The sequence below is a fragment of the Siphateles boraxobius genome, unplaced genomic scaffold (assembly GCF_051911475.1).
Source record: "Siphateles boraxobius isolate OS27281-9 unplaced genomic scaffold, OSU_SipBor_1 77, whole genome shotgun sequence".
NCBI lineage: Eukaryota > Metazoa > Chordata > Actinopteri > Cypriniformes > Leuciscidae > Siphateles > Siphateles boraxobius.
The window spans coordinates 19,292,026-19,318,838 of record NW_027509205.1 but is presented as its reverse complement, the minus strand read 5'-3'; the positions used below and the strand labels follow the sequence as shown (position 1 = coordinate 19,318,838).

General features: G+C 46.4%; 1 protein-coding gene across 4 annotated transcripts; it reads left to right on the top strand.

The window, feature by feature from the left end:
• LOC143726103 (cytochrome P450 2J4) lies at positions 1–23,348 on the top strand. 4 transcript variants are annotated; one of them, XM_077219115.1, is made up of 12 exons: positions 22–85; positions 6,982–7,199; positions 8,119–8,321; positions 8,399–8,561; positions 9,260–9,409; positions 9,537–9,697; positions 16,307–16,483; positions 16,701–16,839; positions 16,917–17,104; positions 19,483–19,624; positions 20,549–20,780; positions 22,498–22,743. In XM_077219115.1, the coding sequence occupies exons 3-11, from the start codon at positions 8,124–8,126 to the stop codon at positions 20,743–20,745; spliced, it is 1,515 nt and encodes a 504-aa protein (XP_077075230.1). In that variant the 5' UTR covers positions 22–85; positions 6,982–7,199; positions 8,119–8,123; the 3' UTR covers positions 20,746–20,780; positions 22,498–22,743. The 4 variants fall into 4 exon arrangements, with proteins under 4 accessions (XP_077075228.1, XP_077075231.1, XP_077075230.1 ...); XM_077219116.1 differs by lacking the exon at positions 6,982–7,199 and having other exon boundaries at positions 19–85; positions 22,498–23,348; XM_077219113.1 differs by lacking the exon at positions 6,982–7,199 and having other exon boundaries at positions 1–85; positions 20,549–23,348.
• Positions 23,349–26,813: the final 3,465 nt, after the last annotated feature.

Here is a 26,813-nt window from a genome sequence, read left to right as displayed (position 1 = left end):
ATTGAGCAACAACCAAGAGACACGCACTGATTGCTTTCTCATTGGCAACATCTTCGGCCAGCAGCCACTGCTCAAAGCACTCAAGGTAAAAATTTTATTTTCTGCTGTTAGCCTATGTTTATATATGGTGAATGTGAATTTGGTGAACATGATTTTACCAAGTAAAACTTGTTCCTAGATCAACCTCCTTGTTAATCTTTGAACAACATTTCAATCAACCAATCAGATTTGAGGGATATTTACAGTTAATGTCAAGTTTAGGCTTACAACAAGTGCTCTGGTTCCCCCCAGAATCCAAAAACATGCAGTATAGATGAATTGGAGATACTAGATTGTCTGTAAGTGTGTGTGTGTGTGTGTGTGTGTGTGTGTGTGTGTGTGTGTGTGTGTGTGTGTGTGTGTGTGTGTGTGTGTGTGTGTGTGTGTGTGTGTGTGTGTGTGTGTGTGTGTGTGTGTGTGTGTGTGTGTGTGTGTGTGTGAGGGTTGGGATATTTCTGCTATGTAGTTTTATGTTTTATTACTTTTTTTATTAAATATGATGATGCTAAAAAATAAAGGAAAACAATTAAGATCCTACAACCTTTGTACTTTGTGCTGTCTCCCATCTATTTTCCATGAATGAGTTCAAAGAACGTATGGATCAATACAGTAATTGCACACATTGTATATCAATTAAGACAAAAAGATTATGAAAGATAACACGAAGTAGATCACAGCCCACAGCACAGTTACACATACATCAAAACTAACTGCACACCAGTCAGCAGCTTAATCCAATGGACCAGTCTTAACAGTTAACAAACTGTTAAAATTATTAAAAAAAATGTTTTTGATATATGCATTGATCATGTCAATGAAGCGTCCGATTCAAATTCTCGAACGGGTTTACTGCTGCTTTGGTTATCTCAAATGAACGTGACAAACCTTGTGTAATATATAATTGGCATATGCAGTAAATTCGCACTCTAATTGCTTTATAGTTTCGTTATCTGAAAATACTATTGATAATCTTATTACGTAGGCTATATTAGGGGCATACACAAGCTCACACATCACTGATCTACGGACAATTCACAAATCACCGTGACCCATGCATAATATTTGACACGTCCCAATGGGAATTGGGGGGGTAGATGCGAGTTTTCTGACGCTTACCACGTTCATTTAAAAAACACAGCTGCTGTTCACACTGCAATCCTGCCTCCGTGTATTTTTGATAGCTCAAAAAGCTATAATATCAAGTTTAGCAATCTACTAGCGATATGATAAGATTCGCGTCCACTAAGCGATATTAACCCTGCGGTTCGAACTTTGTACGGTCTATTTCCTTCACTCTCCCTGATGGAAGAGGTGCATGTTCGAACAATTCATACGTTATATAACATTACGTTGACGAGATAACAGAAGAATATAAAAGACAATAAAGATACGAGTCAAATGGTCCGGACCTGCATTCTGTAAGCAGCATTCTACCAGTTTTTGTCCAAAAAACTAATCATCACTATGTTGTATTATTTATTTATTTTTTAGCGAATTGGCGTCAGGTAACGTTTGAACTAACGTGGTTGAAATGTACTCCCTAAAATAAAATAATATTTTACGGTTCTCACCTTTATTTATTTATTCATTAATTCGTTTATTTTAAAAGAGACAAGGAGGTCTATGCAACGACGCCTCTGAGATCACCTGTTCAAGTAGGCTACTATCAAAACTGATCAAGTAGCAAAGCGAATCAGGGCTTGAAATGTGAGATGTGTTGAGAAGTTTCTGAACGTGTTGAGGCTATGACATTGCAGAGCATCTACGGTAGCCTGTGGCATTGTTCCCTTTCAAGGGAACTTCGAGCTGCGTCAAACGCTGCGGGAACGCCCCTGCGTTGTGCGTCATGAAGCACGTATGGAATCAGCCCAATGGAGAGATGAAACGTCATAGGCGGGTGACGTCATCGACCAGGAAACTATAAAGCACCCCAAAAACACAAGCGCATTAGCTTCTGTGCTTTCAGTCGCGCTACATGTGAATCTGTCCCTGTGTGATATTGTCTGTCTTACATACCCTGCACCACACAAACAATTTATCCCTATATATATATATATTGAGAGATTATGGCGGACGAACAGCAGTTTAGAAAGTGTGTTCCTCCCTGCTCGCGTTATTTAACGAGCGGGGATACACATGATCTTTGTGTTGTTTGTTTGGGAGTTCAGCATGCCCAGTTTGCTCTCGAGGGAGCAGACTGTGAGCATTGCGAGCGTTTGCCGTTAAGGACGCTCCGCTCCCGCCGGTCGCTCTTTGAGGAGAGCGGTTCGGTGCGCGCTCCCCGCGGTTCGGGTCCCGCTTCTGCCGAGGCAGAGCGGCGGCGCTTATCGTGGGGATCGCAGATGGATCTCACAGCGGGGTTTGAGACGGGCTCTGCCTTATCTCTCCCTTCACCTGTGAGATCCAGTGCCTCAGTCCCGGGTTCGGAAGCACGCGCTGCGGTTTCTTCCGCTCGGGCTGAGGCACCAATGCTATCCAGTTCTGAGGAACTTGATGTTGTTAGTGTTGAGGGAGATGTGGAGGATTCGCCACCCCACACTCCTGAGAGTGATGAGCTTATGGAGGTGTTAACAAGAGCTGTTGAAAAACTTAATATTGAATGGCCAGTGACTAGACAGGAGTCTGTTTCTAAATCAAAGTTGGATGAGAGATTTTTGCCGTCACGTGTGCAGCCTCCACGCCGGTGCCTGCCGTTTTTCCATGATCTCCACACCGAGGTGTCGAAATCATGGAGAAAACCGGTGTCATATAGAGTGTTTAGTCCCCAGACTTCAACATACGCTAATATTATGGGAGCCAAGGCTCATGGTTATGGTGCGTTGCCTCGTGTGGAAGAGACGCTTGCGAGCCATCTCTCCCCCGAAGCAGCATCATCTTTTAAGGCACCGGCATTACCCACCAAGCCTTTAAGAAACACTTCGGCTTTGGTGGGTAAAGCATATTCGGCAGCAGGTCAGGCTGCGTCATGTCTGCATACTATGTCAATCTTGCAGGCATACCAGGCTGATCTGCTAAGGGACATGAGTGAGAGTGAGGAGGTCAGTACTGACGTAGTTCGCGAACTGCGTCAGGCTGCTGATTTATCCCTGCGTGCCACCAGAGAATCGGCCAAATTAATGGGTCGTTCTATGGCAGCTCTGGTGGCCGCAGAAAGACATTTGTGGTTAAATCAGACTAATATTAAAGAGAGAGAAAAAGCTTTTCTTTTAGATGCTCCTCTTTCTCCCATGGGGTTGTTTGGTGATGCTGTGAATTCAGTTATCGATAAATTCCAAGAAGAAAAGAAACAAACTGCAGCTTTTAAAAAGTTTCTTCCCCTTAAAGTTCATGTCCCTGGGGCTGCTGGGCGGGAGCAGCCCCGGCCGTCTTCGAGCTCATCACATAGAGCGCAGCAGAGGCAGAGTGTCGCGTCTCGTGCTCCCCCTGCTGGACAGTGGGCTCAGCCGCGACACTCTCAGCCGAAGCCTTCTCCCAGTAGAACTGATCTGAGGACAGTTATATTGGCTAAGAAGGCTTCGGCTAAGAAGAAGTCCTGACGCCAAGCCGTTCAGGATGCTGAGGGTGGTCCCCACCGAGGCGGAAAGGTGTTCACCTCTTTTTACGGTGCCCATTCCTCCTCGGTGCCCTCAGGGGCTCGTTCTGCCAACCCCGCCTTTATGCCGGGGCACAGACGATCCCAGCGAGCGCTTTCCCGAGGGACGCTCGCTCCCTCTGAGGAGGGTCTCAGAGCGGTCAGACCAGTTGTTCCCTGCCGGTGCGCCGTTACAGGGCGCTGCGTCTGCTGCTCAAGTTACACCAGAGGCCAGTCTCGAGAGGCTGGTACCCTTAGTAGAATTTCTGGCAGAGTGGAAAAGCCTTCCAAAAATATCTCATTGGGTCCTGCAGACAGTAGAAAAGGGTTATGCTATCCAGTTCAGGTGTCGTCCACCAAAATTCAGAGGGGTTCTGCACACAGTGGTGGGCCCCGAGCAGGCTCTGGTATTGGAACAAGAGGTGAAAACGCTCCTTCAAAAAGAGGCTATAGAACGGGTTCCTCCTCCCAGTTTGGAGTCAGGTTATTACAGCCGATATTTCATCGTTCCAAAGAAGGATGGGGGGTTGCGTCCAATTTTAGACCTGCGCATATTGAATCGCTCGGTAGGGAAGCTAAAATTCAAGATGCTCACTATCAAGCAGATCGTGTCTCAAATCAGGTCCGAGGACTGGTTTGTCACGATAGATCTGAAGGACGCATACTTCCATGTGTCCATCCTTCCACAACACAGGAAGTTCCTGAGGTTCGCCTTCGGGGGCGAGGCGTACCAGTACAAGGTTCTTCCGTTTGGCCTAGCTTTATCTCCCCGCACTTTCACGAAATGCATGGATGCAGCACTAGTGCCTCTGAGGCTTCAGGGCATTCGTATTCTCAATTACATCGACGATTGGTTGATTTTAGCTCAGACCGAGCAGATGGCGGTTCGGCATCGAGATGTCGTCCTCGCTCATATCAGAAAGTTGGGGTTGAGGCTGAACGCAAAGAAAAGTGTATTATCTCCTTCCCAGAAGACCACTTTTCTGGGTGTCGTTTGGGATTCGGTATCGATGCGGGCGCGACTCTCTCCGACCCGCATCGCTTCGATTCTCTCAGCTGTGAAACAAGTGAAGCTAGGCCAGCTACTCACTGTCAAGCAGTTTCAGAGACTGTTGGGTCTGATGGCAGCAGCGTCCAACGTTATACCTTGCGGCCTGTTGTACATGAGACCGCTACAGTGGTGGCTCAGGACCAAGGGATTCTCCCCGAGGGGAAATCCGCTCCGCACGTTCAAAGTCACGCGGCGCTGCCTTCGTGCTCTGGTCATGTGGAGAGAAACTTGGTTCCTATCCAAAGGTCCTGTGCTGGGGGCTCTTTGTCGTCGCATAACGCTAACGACGGATGCTTCCCTCACAGGGTGGGGGGCGGTCATGAGTGGTCGCCCAGCCCAAGGTCTGTGGCAGGATCATCATCTTTCGTGGCACATAAATTGTCTAGAGATGTTGGCTGTGTTTCAGGCTCTGAAACACTTCCTAACAGACCTGAGAGGCCATCATGTGTTAGTTCAATCAGACAACACGTCGGTGGTCTCTTATATAAATCATCAGGGGGGCCTGCGGTCTCGCCGGCTTTACAAGTTGGCCCGTCAGATCCTCCTGTGGTCCCAAGGGAAGCTACTATCTCTGAGAGCAATGTATCTCCCTGGGTATTTGAATGTGGTAGCAGACTCCCTGTCGAGGCAGGGGCCGAGGCCAGGGGAATGGAGACTCCACCCCGAGGTGGTGGAGCTCCTTTGGTTGAGTTTCGGTCGCGCCGAGGTGGACCTATTCGCTTCCAAGGAGACCACTCATTGTCATCGGTGGTTCTCCATCACTCTTCCAGCCCCCCTGGGGTTGGATGCTATGGTGCAGCCGTGGCCGAGGTCACGTCTGTACGCCTTTCCCCCGATTGCTCTGTTACCAGGAGTTCTGGAGAGGGTCCGCCGGGACGGGGTCAGTCTACTACTAGTAGCCCCGTTCTGGCCGGCCCGAGTATGGTTTGCGGACCTGATTTCTCTCCTGGACGGTTCTCCTTTGGAGCTCCCGGTCAGGAGGGATCTACTCTCCCAGGCGGGGGGCACGATACTTCACCCCCGCCCAGAATTGTGGAAACTGTGGGCTTGGCCTCTGAGGGGGCCCAGCTCATAGACTCCGGTCTCTCAACCGAGGTTGTTGAGACCATTCTTAACTCCAGAGCTCCATCCACGAGGAAGCTTTATGCCTTGAAGTGGAAACTTTTCACTTCTTGGTGTGGAGAACACCTGCAGGACCCAGTTAACTGCCCAGTGGGTGCAGTGCTGGAATTCCTGCAGGAGCGCTTCTCCACAGGGTTATCCCCCTCCACACTAAAGGTGTATGTGGCGGCACTAGCTGCTTACCACGTCCCTTTCAGTGGAGTTTCTCTTGGGAGACACCCGCTTATAACTCGTTTCCTCCGTGGCACTTTGAGGCTGAGGCCAGCAGTTCGTACGAGGGTGCCGACTTGGGATCTGGCCATTGTATTAGAAGGTCTTTCCCTAGCTCCTTTTGAACCTATCGAAGAAGTTCCCGAGAAGTTTCTCACTTTTAAGACTATCTTTTTGCTTGCTATCTCTTCACTAAAAAGAATCGGAGATTTGCAGGCTCTGTCGGTTTCACCCTCGTGCCTGGAATTTGCACCTGGCATGGTTAAAGCTTTTCTGCATCCTAGACCAGGTTACGTTCCTAAGGTTCCTACTAATATTGTTAGACCTACGGTTCTGCAGGCTTTCTGTCCTCCTCCATTTATGTCATCGGACCAGGAGAAACTTAATTCACTCTGCCCTGTTAGGGCATTAGACGCTTATGTCCACAGAGCTGCCCTGTGGAGGAAATCAGAACAACTTTTTGTATGTTTCGGGCCACCCAGGAAAGGGTGTCCGGCGTCTAAACAGAGAATGAGCAAGTGGGTGGTTGAGGCTATCTCACTTGCTTATGAGTCGGCTGGCCAGCCTTCACCTTTGGTTGTCCGAGCTCACTCTACCAGGAGTATGGCTGCTTCTAAAGCTCTTTTGTCGGGGGTTTCCCTGAGTGATGTTTGTGATGCGGCTGGATGGTCTTCACCGCATACTTTTATTAAGTTCTATGACCTAGACTTAAGCTCTACCCCTGGGGCACAGGTGCTCTCGTCCTCTGTGCGCTAGTCTCACATGACGGTCATTTGGTCCTATGGCGACGTGGGTATTCGCGTTCCCGCAGCGTTTGACGCAGCTCGAAGTTCCCTTGAAAGGGAACGTCTCGGTTACGTATGTAACCCTAGTTCCCTGATAGGGAACGAGACGCTGCGTCGCTCCGCCATACTCCCGGCACTCCCGTTAGCGCTTCCTTCAAGCCTATCAGAAGCTAATGCGCTTGTGTTTTTGGGGTGCTTTATAGTTTCCTGGTCGATGACGTCACCCGCCTATGACGTTTCATCTCTCCATTGGGCTGATTCCATACGTGCTTCATGACGCACAACGCAGGGGCGTTCCCGCAGCGTTTGACGCAGCGTCTCGTTCCCTATCAGGGAACTAGGGTTACATACGTAACCGAGACGTTTTCTTTATTTACTGATAAAAGCCTGAGGGGAAATTAGGACACGCTGTGATCTCTCGGTAAGTACAAACTTGTTTCCTTCATCTACAACTTTGCAGTAGTATTGTGCAGTAAAACACTACAACTTTTGCGAGTGTGCCTAGCAAATGGGTTCATTATAATTAACCCAAAAGTGTTTGGGAATTTGATGTGCTTAAAATGCATTATAACAATACAAGTCGTGTTCAATACTTGGACAATAGTGCCCCAATAATGAGAAAGTGCATTACAATTTGTGAAACATGAGATGAACTAACGTTACACCCGCTGAACCTGACTTCATACGTCCTCTAAAAACAAAGTGACAGCTGAAAAAAATGAAAAGTCTGTCATATTTACTCACTCTCATGTCCTGATACCCGTAAGACTTTCGTTCATCTACAGAACACAAATGAAGATCTTTTTGTTGAAATCTGCGAGCTCACTCAGTTCACAGTGAGCTTCTGTTTACCACAAGTCCCAACTGACGTGTGAGTTGATGAATGTTTATGTGAATAAAATTAAATCTGTTCATCATAAAGCCATCAAGTCTCTTCAGAAGTCTTGGACTAAACTCCTCAATTCATATGGATTAGTTTTACGATCTCTCCATGTACTTTTTGAAGCGTCAGAGTAGTTAAGTTAGCTGTCAACGACGGGAAGAGAAAGCTATCAGATTTCAACAAAATATCTTCATAGACTTCGTTCATCTTCAGAACAAAAATTAAGTAAACAGAGTTTTCATTTTTGGGTGAACTATCCCTTTAAACACCGGCTTGACCATTGATAGTTTTGAGAAAAGCCCCTGCAGCATTTGAGAGCAGACAGAAATTTGCTTTGGTATTTTATATGTAATTCACTGATATTCATACATTTAATGTGACCTACGTGGTATTACAGTTTTGAAGAATGGGCTACTTATAAAGATCATTTATGTGTGCAAAATCTCTTTGGTCTCAGTAAGCATGGCGTCCGTGTTGTCACAGTTGATGGGTCAGTGGATGGATATTCAGGGACTTCTGATATTTCTGTGTGTGCTGCTGTTGGTGAAACACCTGCTAGATGTTCAGTCAAAGAACATGCCGCCAGGACCCTTCCCTCTGCCTTTGCTTGGAAACGTAATGAGTATAGGCTTTAGCGATCCAATGGACATTTTTCCGAAGGTATGTCTTTTTTCAGATGCATACCAGTATTTTTATTAAATCAGTTGTGTACATTTACAAGTTGACATGTTGATCAGATTGCTGAACGGTATGGAGATGTGAGCACATTTTATCTAGGAAACAAACCTTGCATACTGCTCACTGGATATGAGACTTTCAAAGAGGCATTTGTGGAACAGGCGGACATCTTCACAGACCGGCCGTACTTCCCTGTGAATGACAGAATCTGTAAAGGGAAAGGTAAAAACAGCTAAAAGAACACCGCACACCATTTTACACGTTAAAATGTTCAAAAACACTAAGTCTGTTATCAATCATAAAACTGCTCACCAATTCATCTTTTTGTCGAACGTCAGGAAACATCTTGTAATTCGCCTTTTATTCAAGGTGTAATATGGACTTTCAGACACAACAAATGTTTTTATTTTTGCTGATACTGAACTAAAATGTTACAGTGTTTCTGTACGAAATATCAAATGTTTTTGCTATAATTTTCAATCAGTGCCCCAGAACTGTTGTATTGGTAAAATTACCGTTTGCAGTGGCTAGAATAGCAAGCTTTGTCATTGAAAACATTCAGAACTGTTCATGACTGTTCATACATTCTGTAAATTGTTACAGTGATCCTGGATTTAATGTAATGTGAGAAATTGAATTTTCCTGTCTATCTTGAAATAAGGAAGTTCATTCATTTAATACTATGGAAACTAAGAAATGCATGGAAGGAAACCATATTGGTTAACACATGACTGTTCACATTTACATGCCAACAATTTGTAGGATCCAGTAGCGCAAATATTACAACCAGCAGCAAATGATCAGTTCACCATAAATAATAGATGTTACCAATTACATTTGTAAAAAGGGTGTTTACATAGCCTCAGTGCAAAACACTTCAGCAATCATAGATTTTGCTCTTTTTGTCTCTTTGTATCTAGGTCTGATCTTCTCCGGTGGGCACATGTGGCGTCATCAGAGGCGTTTTGCTCTGGCAACACTGAAGTATTTTGGTGTGGGCAAGAAAACGCTAGAAAACTCCATCCTGCAGGAGTGTCTCTTTGTCTGTAGTACTTTTCAAACCAAGCAAGGTCAGAGCACCATTTCTGCCTGAATTCAAACATCTGAACAGGCTACAAGTATACTGCTCTCTACAGGAGAAGATTTGAAAGTATGGTTTGCAGCCGTAACCATTCTTCCTCTCTTTTGCTTTCCAAGGTTTGCCATTCAATCCTCATCACATCTTGAACTACGCAGTGGGCAATATAATATGCAGCCTGGTTTTTGGCTACAAGTTTGAGTATGACAACCATCGTTTTCATGAGCTGTTGCAGTATTCAGATGACACTTTCAAGCTTCCCATCAATGTCTGGGGCCGGGTATGAGACCAAATTTACTATAATGGACCTTTTTCACAAAAGTCCTCCTAATAAAAACTGGCCTTGCCTATTATGCTATTTTGTTTTAAGCCTACTAGAATAGGGTTACATGATTCCAAGGTCAGAAAAACTTAAATTTTCTCATAATACATTGCAGCATGAGATCTTTTCTCACAGTATCTAAATTAATTCAATAAAGGATTCGGTCTTTCTAAACTCCTCCTTTCCGTGAGCCTGCTCTGCTCTAATTGGGCAGTTGGTCGACGGCTTACAGTGCGTGTCAGAAACCAAATGGCCATTAAAATATCTAAATTTCAGCTCTGATCTTCCTCGGCACTTGATACAAAGTTATACGAACAGTAACGATGCATCGGTTTTCACGTTTTCAATTCCGGCACGAATCCTCGTACATTTGAAGTGCAGCAAAGTGGATTTGCTTTTGCAGTGCAGAAAACGTCTCGGTTACGTATGTAACCCTCGTTCCCTGAGTAGGGAACGGAGACGTTACGTCGGATGACGACGAATGGGGTTTCGCTTAGAACACCTATCGACTTCGAGTATTACAAAACGAGCAAATGGCAAAGAAATGCCATGGGTCTGCGGAATTTGCATAGCGTATCTCCGCCTTACCTCGTGGGTATAAAAGGAGGACGCCGGCAACAGGCAGATATGTTTCTTCGCTGAGGAGCCAAGACTGAGCTCAGGCGATCCCCGCGGTACAGCGGAAAGTGGCAGGAAGACGTAACGTCTCCGTTCCCTACTCAGGGAACGAGGGTTACATACGTAACCGAGACGTTCCCTTTCGTTGTCACTCCGAGTTACGTCGGATGACGACGAATGGGGTTACCAGTCTAATCACGCCACCTTCTCAGCTGTCTTCCAGTGCCCTGCGTAAATCTGAGATCCCTGTCGTGAGACTGGCACGGACGAAGGACTCCTATTTAGCACAGGAATACCAAGGTACACTGGGGAGCATATCCCAAAGTTTAGGGGAAATATGCAATTACTGCCAACCCAGAGGGGGGGGACTTAGAGAATACACATATGACCCGAAGGAGACATATGGAGAACACTGGGGTGTCCAGCCGCAGGTGGAATATTTCAACCCCAGGGGTGGCAAGGTGGCTTGCCAAGGGAAAGACACATGCTCAAAGAGGCTTACAGTGGAAATACACATGTGGGGGTCGCTCAGAGGAGGGACCATGCACACGGGAGGCACCTAGCCGACACGCAGGCAATAGACACTGGCGCCGACGTCAGGAGTGCTGGAGGAGCTCAGGGCTTCCGGGGAAGCTCACCTGAGGAGAATATCGCACGTATCCAGTCCGTGGAGTGGAATGGCGAGCAAGCGAAGACACCTGAGCGGGTCCGGTACTAGCTGGTTGAAGCGAGTACACGAGAGGACACTGGCTCCACTCGGAGATTAAAGAATCTGGCGAATGTGTTAGGTGTCGCCCCCGCCTGCAGCTCTGCCGATGTCTGTTAGCGAGGCGCCATGCACTAGAGCCCAAGAGGATGCCACACTCCGGGTGGAGTGGGCAGTCACACCAAGGGGGCACGGTCGACCTTGCTGCTGGTATTCCAAAGCAATGGCGTCCACTATCCAGTGAGACAACCTTTGCTTTGAGAGAGCCTTTCCCTTCAGCTTCCCACCATAACAGACAAAGAGCTGGTCTGAGGTCCTGAAACACTGCGTCCTGTTTACATAGGCGCGGAGAGCGCGTACTGGACAGAGCAGTGCAAGGCTGGGTCTGCCTCCTCCAGGGTCAGCGCTTGCAGGTTCACCACCTGGTCCCGGAATGGAGTGGTAGGAACCTTGGGCACGTATCCAGGCCGGGGTCTCAGGATCACGTGAGAGTAAGCCGGCCCGGACTCCAGGCACGCTTCGTCAACGGAGAATGCGTGCAGGTCCCCTACCCTCTTGATGGAGGCCAGTGCAACCAGGAGCGCTGTCTTCATAGACAGGAATTTAAGCTCGACTGATTGCAGGGGCTCAGATGGAGCACTCTACAGGGCAGTTAGAACCACTGAGAGGTCCGAAGATGGAACGAGAGGAGGGGGCGGATTTAGTCTCCTCGCTCCTCTCAGGAACCTGATAACCAGGTCGTGCTTCCCCACCGACTTACCTTCGATGAGGTCATGGTGTGCGGCAATAGCGGCAACGTAGACCTTCAGGGTGGAGGGAGACAGCCTTCGATCCAGCCCCTGTTGAAGGAAGGAAGGCACAACGCTGATCGAGCATCTCCGGGGGTCTTCTCGGTGAGAAGAGCACCAGCTGACGAAGAGGTTCCACTTCAACGCATAGACGTGTCACGTGGACGACGCCCTAGCGGAAGTGATGGTAGCCACCACCGCTGGTGGTAGGGTACTCAAACCTGCCTCGTCCCATCGAGGAGCCACACGTGGAGGTTCCAGAGATCGGGACGAGGGTGCCATAGGTGGCCCCGTTCCTGAGGAAGAAAGTTCTTCCTCAGAGGGATCGGCCAGGGAGGTGCTGTCGCGAGGAGTACTAGTTCGGAGAACCAGGTCTGGGCGGGCCAGTATGGCGCGACCAGAATGACCTGCTCCGCGTCCTCCCTGACCTTGCGCAAGGTCTGCGCAAGAAGGCTCACTGGGGGAAACGCATACTTGCGGCCCTGCGGCCAACTGTGCGCCAGAGCATCCGTGCCGAGCGTGCCCTCTGTCAGGGAATAAAACTGGGCGCAATGGGTCGAGTCGTGGGAGGCAAACAGATCTATCTGTGCGTCCCCGAACTGGTCCCAAATCAACTGAACCGACTGGGGATGGAGTCGCCAATCTCCCGGGAGGGGCTGAAGCCGTGAGAGCTCGTCGGCTGCACAGTTCAGGGCTCCGGGGATATAAATGGCATGAAGCGACCTCAGATGCTTCTGACTCCATATGAGGAGGTGGCGGGCGAGTTGCGACATACGGCGGGAGCGTAGACCACCTTGATGGTTGATGAACGCTACAGAGGCGGTATAGTCTGAACGGACTAGTACGTGTTGGTTCTAGAGCACGGCCCGGAAGCGGCGCAAAGCAAGACGTACGGCCAGCAACTCGAGACAATTGACGTGCCAGAGGCGTTCGTGGTCCTGTCCAGGAGCCCGCGGCAGCACGTCCATTGCACATGGCACCCCAGCCCGTGGAGGAGGCATCTGTCGTTACAACAACATGCCGCGAAGCTTGTTCCAGGGGTACTCGGCCCGTAGAAAACTGAGGTTCGACCACGGGGTGAAGGTCTGACGGCAGGTCGGAGTAACTGGTACTCGGAGGGTGCCGTGTTGCCATGCCCACCTCGGGACTCGTTCGCGGAGCCAAAGCTGAAGCGGTCTCATATGAAGCAATCTGAGCGGCGAACCACGGCTGCAGATGCCATATGCCCCAGGAGCCTCTGAAGAAACTTCAGTGGAACCGCACTCTTGCGCTTGATAGTCTCAGGCAAGTCAGCAATGGCTGAGTGGAGAAGGCGACCAAGTCCATACCGAGAAAAGAGCTCCTCTGCACGGGGCAAAGTTTACTCCTTCCCCGGTTGACCCGAAGGCCCAGACGAGCTAGGTGCCGAAGCACTGGGTCCCTGTATTCGCAAACCTGGTGGGAAAACAGGGTACTGATATGCGCGCGCCCTGACAGCAAACTGTAGGTATGGTCTGAGTCGAGGGAGAACGGAGACATAAAAGTAGGCGTCCTTCAGGTCGATCGCTTCAAACCAATCCTGTGGCCGCACACATCCAGAAATGCGTTTGGCCAGGAGCATCTTGAACGGCAGCCTGTGAAGGGAGCGGTTCGGACCAGGATTGGCCGTAACCCACCAGACTACTCCGGGACAAGGAGGTAGGGGCTGTACCCCTGTACCTCCTTTCGGCTGGAGGGACAGTCTCAATCGCACCCTTCGCCAGTAAGGTAGCAACCTCCGCTCTCATGATAGGGCATAGCCATCGACCAAAGTGGAGCGGACTCCCCTGAAGTGGGGAGGAGACCGTGCGAACTGAATCGCATAGCCGAGCCGATGGTTCGCGCGGAACAGAAGGGAAGCTCTAGGCAGGCTCCCAACTGTGCCAGCGGCGTCGAGAACCACAGACGTCCCTCCGGTGGTGCAGCGAAGCGGAATGACCGGCCCAGACGTGGACGGCATAGCGGCCCGGTGTGGGGGCAAGGTCAAAACCGCACCCTGACAGAGGAGGCCAGGGAAGGACCAGCGTTCCACAGGGGCCTGCTCTGTCAAGGGTCTGGCGACAGAGGGGGACAGGGGCGAAGCGGTCGTGGACGGCACGCCGTGTCAACCACCTCCGGGACAGAGGGGGACGAGGAGAGCACGGCATGTGGGCGGCGCTCTGTGTCGTCCGAACTCTCTGTGCTCAGAGACGGGAGAGTCAGTTCTTTGGAGAATAAGGATTCTTCCCCGGCGCTCACCCGGGGAAAGGAGTGGTCCTGCTACCAGCTCCTGGAAAGAACTGAGTCCCATCTCTGAGGAGCCCATCCCAAGAGCGCCGCTTAACCCGGCGTGTAGCGGGGGGCGGGGCTGGAGAGGACTGTTTTGGCGTCCGACCGCGGCCTCCAGAGCCGGCCCGGCTGAGCGGGCGGGGTGGGAGCCGCGGGGGAGCGCCCACGGCGGTGGGCAGACCGAGGGACCTGAGCGGACGGCGGGGCCGTCGGGACAGAGTCAACCTCAGTCTGCTCCATCCCCGAGGAGCCCGTCTCAGGAGCGCCGCTTAACCCGGCGTGTAGCGGGGGGCGGGGCTGGAGAGGGGCTGTGGCGTCCGCCCGCGGCCCCCAGAGCCGGCCCGGTGAACGGGCGGGGTGGGAGCCGCGGGGGGGCGCCTTCGGCGGTGGGCAGACCGAGGGACCTGGGCGGACGGCGGGGCCGTCGGGACAGAATCAACGTCAGTCTGCTCATGAGCGGCTGAGAGCTGTTGGTCAAGCCCTCAACCGCACCGCCGGAGAGGCCGACCTGGGATATGGGAATGTCGGACAGACGGGTCCGTGCGACATCCAGCACATCAGACAGGTTCAGCCACAGAATGGTGAGCATCACCTGACCCAGGGAGCATACGGCCACTTTCGTCGCTCGGAGAGCAAGGTCAGTGACGGCGCGCAGCTCAGTGAAGAGCCCTGGGTCAGTCCCGCCCTCGTGCAGGTCCATGAGCATCTGGGTCAGCCATGGCATGCAGAGAGGCGGCTGCCAGTCCCGTGGCACTACAGGATCTCGCCACAAGCGTAGACGAAAAACTACAGGCCACGGGCGGGTGCTTAGGATTGCGCCGAGAAGAAGCACTCTGAGGACACATAGCATCGCAACAGAGCGTTCAGCCGGGGGAACCCCAGTGTACCCAAGGGCAGCGGCCCCATCGAGGGGAGGAAAGGCGGATGAGATCAGCGAGCGGTCCTGAGAAGACAAGGGGGTCTTCTAGGACTTCGAGATCTCATCATGCACGTCCGGGAAGAGAGGTATTGGGGTTTGCCACGGACGAGGGTCGGCGGCCTTACCCAAAACCAATCGTCCCAGGAAAGCATGGCCGTCATCTCCGGATCAGACTCAGGCACAGCCGTATGCACACCGGAAGGTGGCAGCTGTGACGAGCCCTCACTTCCAGAAGACTCAAGCCCACCTAGTGATGCTGCAACAGACATGGCATCTTCCTCTGTAGCTTCAACTGAAACACGCGGGCCACCATAGGGTAGACTCGCGGAAATCAGCAGTTCACTAGCGGGCACCGTCATTGAAGAGGGGGGCTGGGGTCACGGACGCGTAGTCGGCGCCTTGTTCCAGACCGTAACCCTCAGGTCACCCTGGCCACCAGCCGAAGATCGGGGGGTGGATGAGGGGACTCTCACTCTTGCGAGTTCACCGAGTCTCGACCTATATATGACGCGATGATCACGTTCCCTTGCGAGAACATGAGTCACCCACGAGCGCTGTTCAAGCATGATCAAACACACTAGACAGCGCTCGTGCCCATCAGAGTCCGATACCAGTCCGCTGCAACCAGAAATGCACGGGCGAGCCGTCTTTTAAAAGACGTGCCGCGTGCGAGCTCTTTTATGAGAGGAGAGAAAAAAACTCCGCGATGTTGAAGCGCACAGGGAGACACACACACACTGGCAGATTACTGCACAGATCAGCAGGCACTGTGAGCTCGCTGCAGATCGCCGTCACACCAACACCGGAGAGAGAAGCTCGTCTCGTAGAGCGAAGTCAGAGATGACTGTGGAGTGAAGAAATACTCTTGGCTCCGAAGCGAAAACATATCTGCCTGTTGCCGGCGTCCTCCTTTTATACCCACGAGGTAAGGCGGAGATACGCTATGCAAATTCCGCAGACCCATGGCATTTCTTTGCCATTGGCTCGTTTTGTAATACTCGAAGTCGATAGGTGTTCTAAGCGAAACCCCATTCGTCGTCATCCGACGTAACTCGGAGTGACAACGAAAGGGAATGGCGTCTTCTCGACATGCCGACAACATTATCCAAACTCTTCCAGGACCATGTATTTAAAAAAAAATCATGACTATTTTATGTTAGCTATGAAGCCAGATCAATGGTACTAAAATGTGAGATTTACTGCAAAGATTGATGAAATACTGATGATCAAATGTATTTGTCCCTCAACAGCTGTATAACACGTTTCCCACCGTGATGTCGTTGCTGCCAGGAAAGCACCAGACTGCATTTGCCAACCTTTCCAAGCTGAAGCTCTTTTTTCAGGAGGAAATCACGAAGCACAAAGAGGACAGAAACCCTTCCAGTCCTAGAGACTACATTGACTGTTATCTGGATGAAATTGAGAGGGTAACAGGTTTTATCAGATCCTGGCATAATGATTTCAGGAAATCTTCTCTTCTGATTTCGAATTTTTGTAGACTGATAATTCATGCATTTCAAATGAAATCAATTGAACTCAAAGGATGCATTTGTTCACAAAACTCATCCCATATTTTTTTACTTTCCATTTACCTGTTTTTAACCCCCCATCTGTCCGTTGAATCCTCTCTCTCGTCTTTCCCAGAGTAAGGACAGTGAAGCAGAGTTCACAGAGGAGAACTTGATACACTGTGTGTTGGATCTGTTTGGAGCCGGAACAGAAAGCACTGCTAAATCACTCAGCTGGGCTTTACTCTACATGGCCAAGTATCCAGATGTGCAAGGTGGGCCGCTCCGCTCCTATGACCTACTTGTTTGTCAAATGTGTTGTCCACATACTTTGCATGTTCACTTTCCATAGAGAGAGTCCAGTCCGAGATCGATCAGGTGATTGGACAGACACGTCAGCCGTTGATGGAAGACAGGACACATCTGCCGTACACCTACGCTGTGATGCATGAAATTCAGAGGTTCGCGAATGTTCTTGCCTTCATTCCACCGAGAGTTGCCAGCAGAGACACCACAGTAGCAGGATGCCTCATTCCAAAGGCAAGTAAAGCATTTTTCAAAATCAAAATTAAGCATAAAAAGTTTTGCATGAAAATATATTTTTTAATTGCTTCATCTTTCATTAGCTACTGCATTACTGTACTGTACAGGATTTAAATTGGCACAAATTCAACGATTATGTTAGAAGCGAGAATGAGTTTATTTGAGTTAACCTTTGTGCATCCTTAAGGAGATTTGACCTTTTTTTTTTTACCTTTTTTTCACTTTTTTTTTCATAGCCTATATAATTTTACCTGTGTTAATAATGCCAGTTATTGAAACACATTAAAAGAATCATTTTTAATCCCGGGGCCATTTAGCTATAAAGTGTATGTATGTGTGTGTGTGTATATATATATATATATATATACAGGTCCTTCTCAAAAAATTAGAATATTGTGATAAAGTTCATTATTTTCCATAATGTAATGATAAAAATTAAACTTGCATATATTTTAGATTCAATGCACACCAACTGAAATATTTCAGGTCTTTTATTGTTTTAATACTGATGATTTTGGCATACAGCCTATGAAAACCCAAAATTCCTATCTCAAAAAATTAGCATATTTCATCCGACCAATAAAAGAAGTGTTTTTAATACAAAAAAAGTCAACCTTCAAATAATTATGTTCAGTTATGCACTCAATACTTGGTCGGGAATCCTTTTGCAGAAATGACTGCTTCAATGCGGCGTGGCATGGAGGCAATCAGCCTGTGGCACTGCTGAGGTGTTATGGAGGCCCAGGATGCTTCGATAGCGGCCTTAAGCTCATCCAGAGTGTTGGGTCTTGCGTCTCTCAACTTTCTCTTCACAATATACCACATATTCTCTATGGGGTTCAGGTCAGGAGAGTTGGCAGGCCAATTGAGCACAGTAATACCATGGTCAGTAAACCATTTACCAGTGGTTTTGGCACTGTGAGCAGGTGCCAGGTCGTGCTGAAAAATGAAATCTTCATCTCCATAAAGCTTTTCAGCAGATGGAAGCATGAAGTGCTCCAAAATCTCCTGATAGCTAGCTGCATTGACCCTGCCCTTGATAAAACACAGTGGACCAACACCAGCAGCTGACATGGCACCCCAGACCATCACTGACTGTGGGTACTTGACACTGGACTTCAGGCATTTTGGCATTTCCTTCTCCCCAGTCTTCCTCCAGACTCTGGCACCTTGATTTCGGAATGACATGCAAAATTTGCTTTCATCCGAAAAAAGTACTTTGGACCACTGAGCAACAGTCCAGTGCTGCTACTCTGTAGCCCAGGTCAGGCGCTTCTGCCGCTGTTTCTGGTTCAGAAGTGGCTTGACCTGGGGAATGCAGCACCTGTAGCCCATTTCCTGCACACGCCTGTGCACGGTGGCTCTGGATGTTTCTACTCCAGACTCAGTCCACTGCTTCCGCAGGTCCCCCAAGGTCTGGAATCGGTCCTTCTCCACAATCTTCCTCAGGCTCCGGTCACCTCTTCTCGTTGTGCAGCGTTTTTTGCCACACTTTTTCCTTCCCACAGACTTCCCACTGAGGTGCCTTGATACAGCACTCTGGAAACAACCTTTTTGTTCAGAAATTTCTTTCTGTGTCTTACCCTCTTGCTTGAGGGTGTCAATGATGGCCTTCTTGACAGCAGTCAGGTCGCCAGTCTTACCCATGATTGCGGTTTTGAGTAATGAAACAGGCTGGGAGTTTTTAAAAGCCTCAGGAATCTTTTGCAGGTGTTTAGAGTTAATTAGTTGATTCAGATGATTAGGTTAATAGCTCGATTAGAGACCCTTTTCATGATATGCTAATTTTTTGAGATAGGAATTTTGGGTTTTCATGAGCTGTATGCCAAAATCATCAGTATTAAAACAATAAAAGACCTGAAATATTTCAGTTGGTGTGCAATGAATCTAAAATATATGAAAGTTTAATTTTTATCACTACATTATGGAAAATAATGAACTTTATCACAATATGCTAATTTTTTGAGAAGGGCCTGTATATATATATATATATATATATATATATATATATATATATATATAATAAAATAATAAAAAATATTATTTTTTTTATTTTTTTATTTAATTTTTATTTTTACCAGATGCTGCCATTTTCTCAGGTTTGAAATCCCAGCGCTGTGTATATAATGCTTTGCTGGGATCTAATGTGGTCTTCATATTTTTATGTAATTTTTTTTGCTACGGACAATTTTGTCCTCTAAAGACCTCAGAGTAATTTTTTAAAATTGACGCACAAGGGTTAAATTTGGTAAACATACAGATTTAAAAAAAAAAACAATATATTGTACCGATAACATGATTCTATTTCAGTAAACAAACACTTTGTTTAATGTTTGTAATGTTCTTAACATTTCTTATGTTTTGTCCAATGACAGGGTGTGATGGTGCTGCCGATGCTGAAGCCAATCTTACAGGACAAGAAAGAGTACAGCACTCCGGATGAATTCAATCCTGCACACTTCCTGGATGAAAATGGCAAATTTTTGAAGAGAGAAAATTTTATCCCCTTTTCAATAGGTAGGTAATAATATAAAATAATAAATACATGCACACATACACTACTCTCTACACATAAGTCTCTTCTCACCAAGGCTGCATTTATTTGATCAAAATACAGTAAAAAAAATTGCAATTTAAAAAAACTGTTTTCTCTTGTAATATATTTTAAAATGTAATTTATTCCTGTTATCAAAGCTGAATTTTCAGCATCATTACTCCAGTCTTCAGTATCACATGATCTTTCATATAGAAATCATTCTAATATGCTGATTTGCTGCACAAAAACATTTATCAATATGGAAACAGTTTTGCTGCTTAATATTTTTGTGGAAACTGTGATAAATGTTCAGGATTCTTTGATTAAAAGAAAGTTCATAAGAGCATAAGAGTTCTGTTTCTTTGAAACAGAAATCTTTTGTAACATCTAAGGATGCACCGATATGAAAGTTTTGTCCAGCAACAATATATTGGCACATAATTATGATGTTTTCATTATAATTGTATGTAGCCTATAATACAGACTTGAGCCACACGTGTTGCACTTTACTGTATTTTCCATTTTTTAAAGTGATTCCAATCATATTTCAAGCAATTCAAAACCATCATGGTGAACAGTGCAAATCTGAAGTGTCTCCGCTGAAGGAAATAATCCATTATTTATCAGCTTTAATATACTAGCCAAATTTTCTTATCGGGTCGATAAGGATAACATTAAAAATTAACATATATCGGCCGATACCAATATGGTGGCCGATATATCTTTCATCCCTAGTAACATCTTTACTCTCACTTTTGATCAATTTAATGCGTCCTTGCTGAATAAAATTTAAAAAATAGTTACTGACCCAACACTTTTGAATGATAGTGTATAAACTAATGTACACTAAAATTAGATTTTATTAAGTTTACCTCAGCTTTACTGATTCAGATCATGATTTCCAGGTAAGAGGATGTGTCCAGGTGAGCAGCTCGCTGGAATGGAGCTCTTCCTCTTCTTTATCTCGCTGATGCAGCGTTTTACCTTCCTGCCTCCTGAGGGACAAACGCTAAGTCTCAAAAGAACAGTTGGTATCGCTTCTGCTCCTGAACCTTTCCATATTCGTGCTGTTCCTCGAGAATGCGACACTATTGCAACCTAATATAAAGAATCGCCTCATTAAAGCACATTGATGAGGTACAGATAACCATTTCTTTCTCTGGTAACATGTGAAATATGTAGTTATGAATTTGTCATTTTTATTTTCATTTCATACACAAGGTCAGTAGTCAGGCTACTTTTTCTCCATTTTAAGTATCCTACATAGGAGACGTGTTGGAAATCGAAGGCAGTTAACTTTATGATTATTTCATTGACTCTGACTTTGCGGCAAAGTTTAAACTATTTAGGATGCAACTTTTGCACACAAAGAATGCAAAAGTTTTGCGAGCGACTACAAAACGCTTGTGATAGAAGGCAAATGAAATGTAATTTTTCCTCCCATCTCATATTTTTTCTATCCCCCTGTCCCTTTAGGGGCTCCTTAATTTTGCAATGCGGAAGAAAGATATTTTTTGTGACCGTGTGAGACTTCTGATTCATTAGCGCTGTAGGGAGATAAAGAACAATAACAAAGTGCAGTAAACTAAAACTATTTGTGCTACAAGCCAGTGTGATGATAACGATAACAAGTTAGAATATTGCATATTGTTGAGAGAACCTCAATTACGGACTGTTTTGTACAGCTAAAATAACTTGAAGTGAATGATACCAGAAGCCTCACACATTTAAATTACCAATGGCTGCACCTGCTCTTGCATTAAAAATAAGGTGTTTTAAAAGCATGACTTGGACTTGTATGTTCCGCTGTCTTCGTCATGATTTTGGATATTTTCTCGTGAAGGTCTGTGTATATTCTTGTGGTGCCATAATTTTTGTCATCACGTCATTTTCCTGTCTCCAGAATCATTAATCAAATGGCATTTGTGACTCAGGAGATTGGTTAAAGGGATACTTCAGGATTTAGCATTAAGCTTTGTATCAGTAGAAAACCAGTAGTATTTTCGAATTACCGTGCATCCTCCCCACATATCCCCCTGATATGAGAGATTTATGTATTTTTAGTCTGGGAAAAATCCTCCGGTAACGCAAAAATCGTCATTTTGTGTCATCGGAGGATTTTTGGGCCAGAGGCTTAAAACTACAGCCAGTATTAGTAGCTAGTTCTGCATGTTTTCACCACGCCCATATGGGGCAGGATCTCACTCACAGAAAGTAAAGATAGTGTCAGCCATCTTTCTGTAGAAGCTAAGCTGACAGGCTCTTGCTCTGTGTAGAAAGTTTGTATAGTAGTCTAATCACGATGGCGGAAGGTAGTTTTGAAGTTGAAATGGCAGAAGGGGTTTTCGAATATCTGTTGCGCGAATCTGATGCCCGCGGCTACCTGTACGAGCCGCAATACAGCGATGAACAGTTGCGGGAGATGGAGGAACAAGAGGCGGCCGGAGCAGCTGCTGCAGCAGGGGACCAACACCTGACTCGAGCCCGGCCAGACTCCAGCTGGGGCGGACTGGAGCTGTCAGTGCTCTCGCTGTGCGCCTATGGAAACAGATAGAGAATCCTATTGCTGTCGTGAATTTCAGCAATGCCATTTTCTTCAGGACGAGATAAATTGGAAACGTCAGCCAAAGCCCTCAGGGACAAACGGAGGGCTTAGTGTAAAGTGATTATTTGGTTTGTTTTTCTTTTTTTTTACTAAGACGTAATGTACAGAGTTTGGACACTCGGCATTATCACAATGTTCTTCACGCGTAGTCAGCTGAGCTATTGTTGTTATATTTACATCTATGCTAGCATACTGTATGTGCAAATAGTTCGCATTGCTAACGTTGTTCTTAACATTACTGTTTTGTAGACAATATCGCCGACGCCTAACAGCCTAGCGTCAGTTTATGGAATGGGTCCTACAAGGCGAGAGACATAGTAAAGGCTATCGTCTCGTTTTGCCCACCTGTGTTGTCCAGGATATCAGACGGAGATATCCAGCTCCTGACGGACAATACTGTGAATGAATATAAGGAAACAGCTGAAGCTCTGGAAGAGCTTTGAGTGTAAAAGTGTTAATATTAATTATTTTTTTAATTAAAAGTTATAACTCACATTGGTTGTGGTTCTTTTTATAAACCTTTACTGTTACTACAGTATGTATTAGCCTAGAGAATGTGTGGAGAAATTTTTCGGATACTGCCGCCTGTAACCGGTAGGCGTGGTTTGGGAGTGGCTTGGCTTCGTAAGGGCAGCAAAGCAAGTGCATTCTGGGAGTTGTTGTCTTTCAGCCACCTGAGTAAAAAATACATTTTCTGCCTTTTCTCAGTCTAGAATGCTTCAATTTAAAAAACAATTTCACATTTCTACTATATAAATGATCACTATTAAATACACATTCATCTTCCCAGAGCTGAAGTATCCCTTTAAATAACTTCCTTGCTCATCTGAGAAACTGCTATTGAAATAAATCTATGCTCTACACTATGACCATATTCCTATATGCTGCTCTAGTTTCACATCCCTTCTTGCACTCTGCAGTTGTTTTGGATAATAAAATAACATCCACTTAAATCAATATTTTACATCTGTGTATTTATTTGATAAGTAGCCTTGTAATAAGCAGGTAATTTTGCCAGGTTGGCTGATGGTACCTTTTAACCCTTTATGTATAATTAAAATCGGAAACTTGTTATGTGATTAAAATTTTGATTCCTCTTATTGATTTCTCTGTGTGCATTTTAATATGACTTTAAACTATTCAAGCGCAAGAAAACCTGCATGCTGTTTTTACTTTGAGTGAAACTAAACAAGCTAATGCACATTGACGTGCATTCATTTGCATCAGCTGTTCAGCCTCACAGTGCGGGTATATAATGAGCAGCTGGTGCGATTGCACTTCTGTTTTTTGCTGAGGAGCCAAGCCTGAAAAGCTGGCCTCCCTGGCGGGCAGCAGCAGATGTGGCGACGGGACGTGGCGTCTCCGTTCCCTCCTTCAGGGAACGAGGGTTACCATATGTAACTGAGACGTTCCTCTTCAGTCGGCCAGTCGACGCCACGTCGAGACCGACTAATAGGAATCCCTACCAAAGGGCCACAGCTGCTGCACCCCATCCAGTGCCCTGTGCAAGCCTCTACTCCTTGCCTGGAAGGACGATAGGAGGAGGCTTACACAGAGTGTCCCTGTCACTGTTGTTATTGGATAACACTGGAAAAGCGTGCCCTTTCTGTGAGGAAGGAGTACGCCGTGTAAGCCACTTTCTTCAAGGAGTTATGTGGACTATATACATATGTATACATACCTATCTCTACATATAAACTAGCCCGAAGGCTGTACTACACATGAATAATGAATACTGGGTGACTTAGCCCAAGAGAAAGACACGTGCTTCCGTTAGGAGGCATCCCTGTAGGGTTACGCATTTAGGACCCAGCCGAGACCCGGTTTCAAGGATTCAGCGGATAAAGGCCTGGCGTCGGACGCTCCGCCATGTCCGGGTCAAGGGTGTTCGAGGACTCCACAGGTTTTTCACTCTGGAGTAATAAGGGTCCACAGTAAGGTGCAGCAAGCCGACAGAGCCGGACCTCTCTGTGCTTCTACCTGTTTAGGGTGAGAAAACGGGAGGAGACCGGGTCTACACGTAGGCTATAATAGTAATCTAAAAAAAGCTATAAAAGTAGGCTAACCGTAATTCTCAGGTCTCCTGTGTCACTGCTCGAAGCAACCCTCTGGGGAGGGTTGGATTGAGGCAGAGGCACGGGGACTCCGCCCCTTTGCAGGAAAGAGCATCTCGATCGCAGCTCCGAGATGGTCATCTTCCCACAATGGGTACATGACTCATCAACGATGAGTGACCCCAGGTAACGACCACATCCAGAAACACACAGATAGAAAGTCATCTTGATAAAGACGCAATCTATTTGTGTAAGCTCTTTTTAAGGACTAAAAGGACTGAAGCATGCTGGGGAACGGTCACCGCGAACACAGTCAGGAATGTGAACCTGTCTGTGCGCTGTTCTCTCTCGCTGGTCTTACCAGCCGTGAAAACGTCTGTTGAGCGCTCTCACTGCGCACCTTACCAGCTGTGACAACAGCTTTTTTGTTTTGCTCAGTAAAAAACAAAAAAGAGAGAGAAGAGAAGACCGCTCGCGCTGCTGTGCTGTCACGCCCGCACCAGGGTGGAGAGGTCCGAGAAAAAGGCTGGTTTGAAGTTTCATAATCTCCTGGGAGTTTGAAGAGAGCATCGATGTGTTCGGCTCCGAAGCAAAAAGCTGAAGTGAAGTCGCACCTTCTGCTCATTATATACCCGCGCTGTCAGGCTGAACAGCTGATGCAATTGATTGCACGCCAATGTGCATTGGCTTGTTTAGTTCACTCGAAGTAGATTGGCTTCTCTAGTGAGATTCCTATTCGTCTGTCTCGACATGGCGTCGACTGACTGACTGAAGAGGAACTCACGTATAACAGTATAATGGGTCCGTGTATCAGTTCTTAGACAGCAGCAGGTTTATTAGGCTGCTGTCACTTTGTGTCATTATTGTTAATCAAACAACAAAAGACAAAGATAAAATTCAATCGCAGTTATTGACTGAATAACTTTTGTAACTATATTTATAATGTATATTTTATTTATAAAGTGGTGTTATTTTACATTTGATTACAGTTTCTGTACCTGAATACCTAAAAACAATGTTAATTTTGATCATACCTTTGTCCAGTTGCATTTCTTTTGCAGAATTAATTTATTAGCGGAATCAGAACTGTTAAAATTACAAAAATGCCCCCAAATAGAAATATTGTGATGTGTTCATTCACAGAAGAAATCTCAAGACTACAATGGAGACTTTGAAATTTTACAGAGCTTTTTCATGCTCAAACAGCAACATTACACACTAAAGAAAGATGATGAACATGTAAAAAACATGAAAGGAAAAACTAAGTAACATAACAGAAATAAACCATACACACATTAGGTCTGTAAAAAAAATATTTTCCATTTGATACTTCTTTATAATTCTAAACTTTTGCAATTAACTTTCTGCTTCTTTATTCTTCTAAACAGAAGAACCGAGGACTGAAACATCACAGTCCTACATAATCACAGCTTTCTGTCAGTAGATCACAAACCGGCGTGCCGCTCAAGCTCTTCCACTTATTGACTGGGAATGAGACGGACACTTCATTTTCACATGGTCTCCTGCCTTCATCCTGGATGAGCGTCTGGACTCCATGATCATGGCATGACGTCAGGTCGCTGCAAGGGTTGTGCTGACAAACTGGCTTGAAGCAGCCGTACCCCTGCTGTCCACACACTCCACTGCACTTACAGTCATCCTGGAGGACGACAGCCTTACGACCACAGCACGTCTCACAGCTGCAAGAGTTCCTGCCGACTGCAGCGCAGCTCTTCACTTTACTGCAGTCGGACTGGAGTTTAACGGCTGGGAAACGGCCCACCTGGCAACAGTTGTTGATGGCTGACTTATCACAAGACATAGTGTGAGCTGAAACTATTGAAAAGAGAGATTGATGAATAGCAAGAAAACACACAATCAGCTACATGAAGGCAATGGTTATCATTTAAAAATTAAATAGAAGTATAGAGTTGAGTTGAATACTTACATGTTCAGTCTTGAGTTATTGTATTTAAGCTTAGACTGATTTGAGTCAGTCTCTTCTCTCGCTCTGGTGTTTTTCTCCTGAGCAGACATATATTCACATCTTCATCTCCACCCGTCCACAGCTCAGAGCTGAAGAGTGTGAAGAATTTCTCCGTCTCATGCATTGGGAGGGAGAGTTTAGTGTTTATTATGAGTCTCACTTAATTAATTTGGTAACACTTTAAGGTAAGGGTACATGAATTATCATTCATTCATGCAATAATGTCTCATGAATCATCAGGAACTAACACAAGTTCAACATTTTTCATTCATGACTTCATGGATGAACAACACCTTAATTAAAACATTAACTAAGATGAGCACATCATCATGAGTTATGATTTATTTCGCATGATCATGATGTTTTCTTTGTTCACAGTTATGCCACCATTAATAGCACATTGTTCATCAGTGTTTCAAAGGACTAGTCACCACTTTAGTTGAGGGGCCACACACATGATGAAAACATTGGTAGATAATGCTTAGTTAATGATGACTACTGTATTTGAATGTCAACAGAATTTG

Bases quoted from the DNA above. Each gene is read 5' to 3' on its own strand.
- LOC143726103 (XM_077219113.1), top strand. From the start codon at position 8,124: ATGGCGTCCGTGTTGTCACAGTTGATGGGTCAGTGGATGGATATTCAG. The intron at 8,322-8,398 runs GTATGTCTTTTT...CATGTTGATCAG, and splicing joins CAATGGACATTTTTCCGAAG to ATTGCTGAACGGTATGGAGA. The intron at 9,410-9,536 runs GTCAGAGCACCA...TTGCTTTCCAAG, and splicing joins TACTTTTCAAACCAAGCAAG to GTTTGCCATTCAATCCTCAT.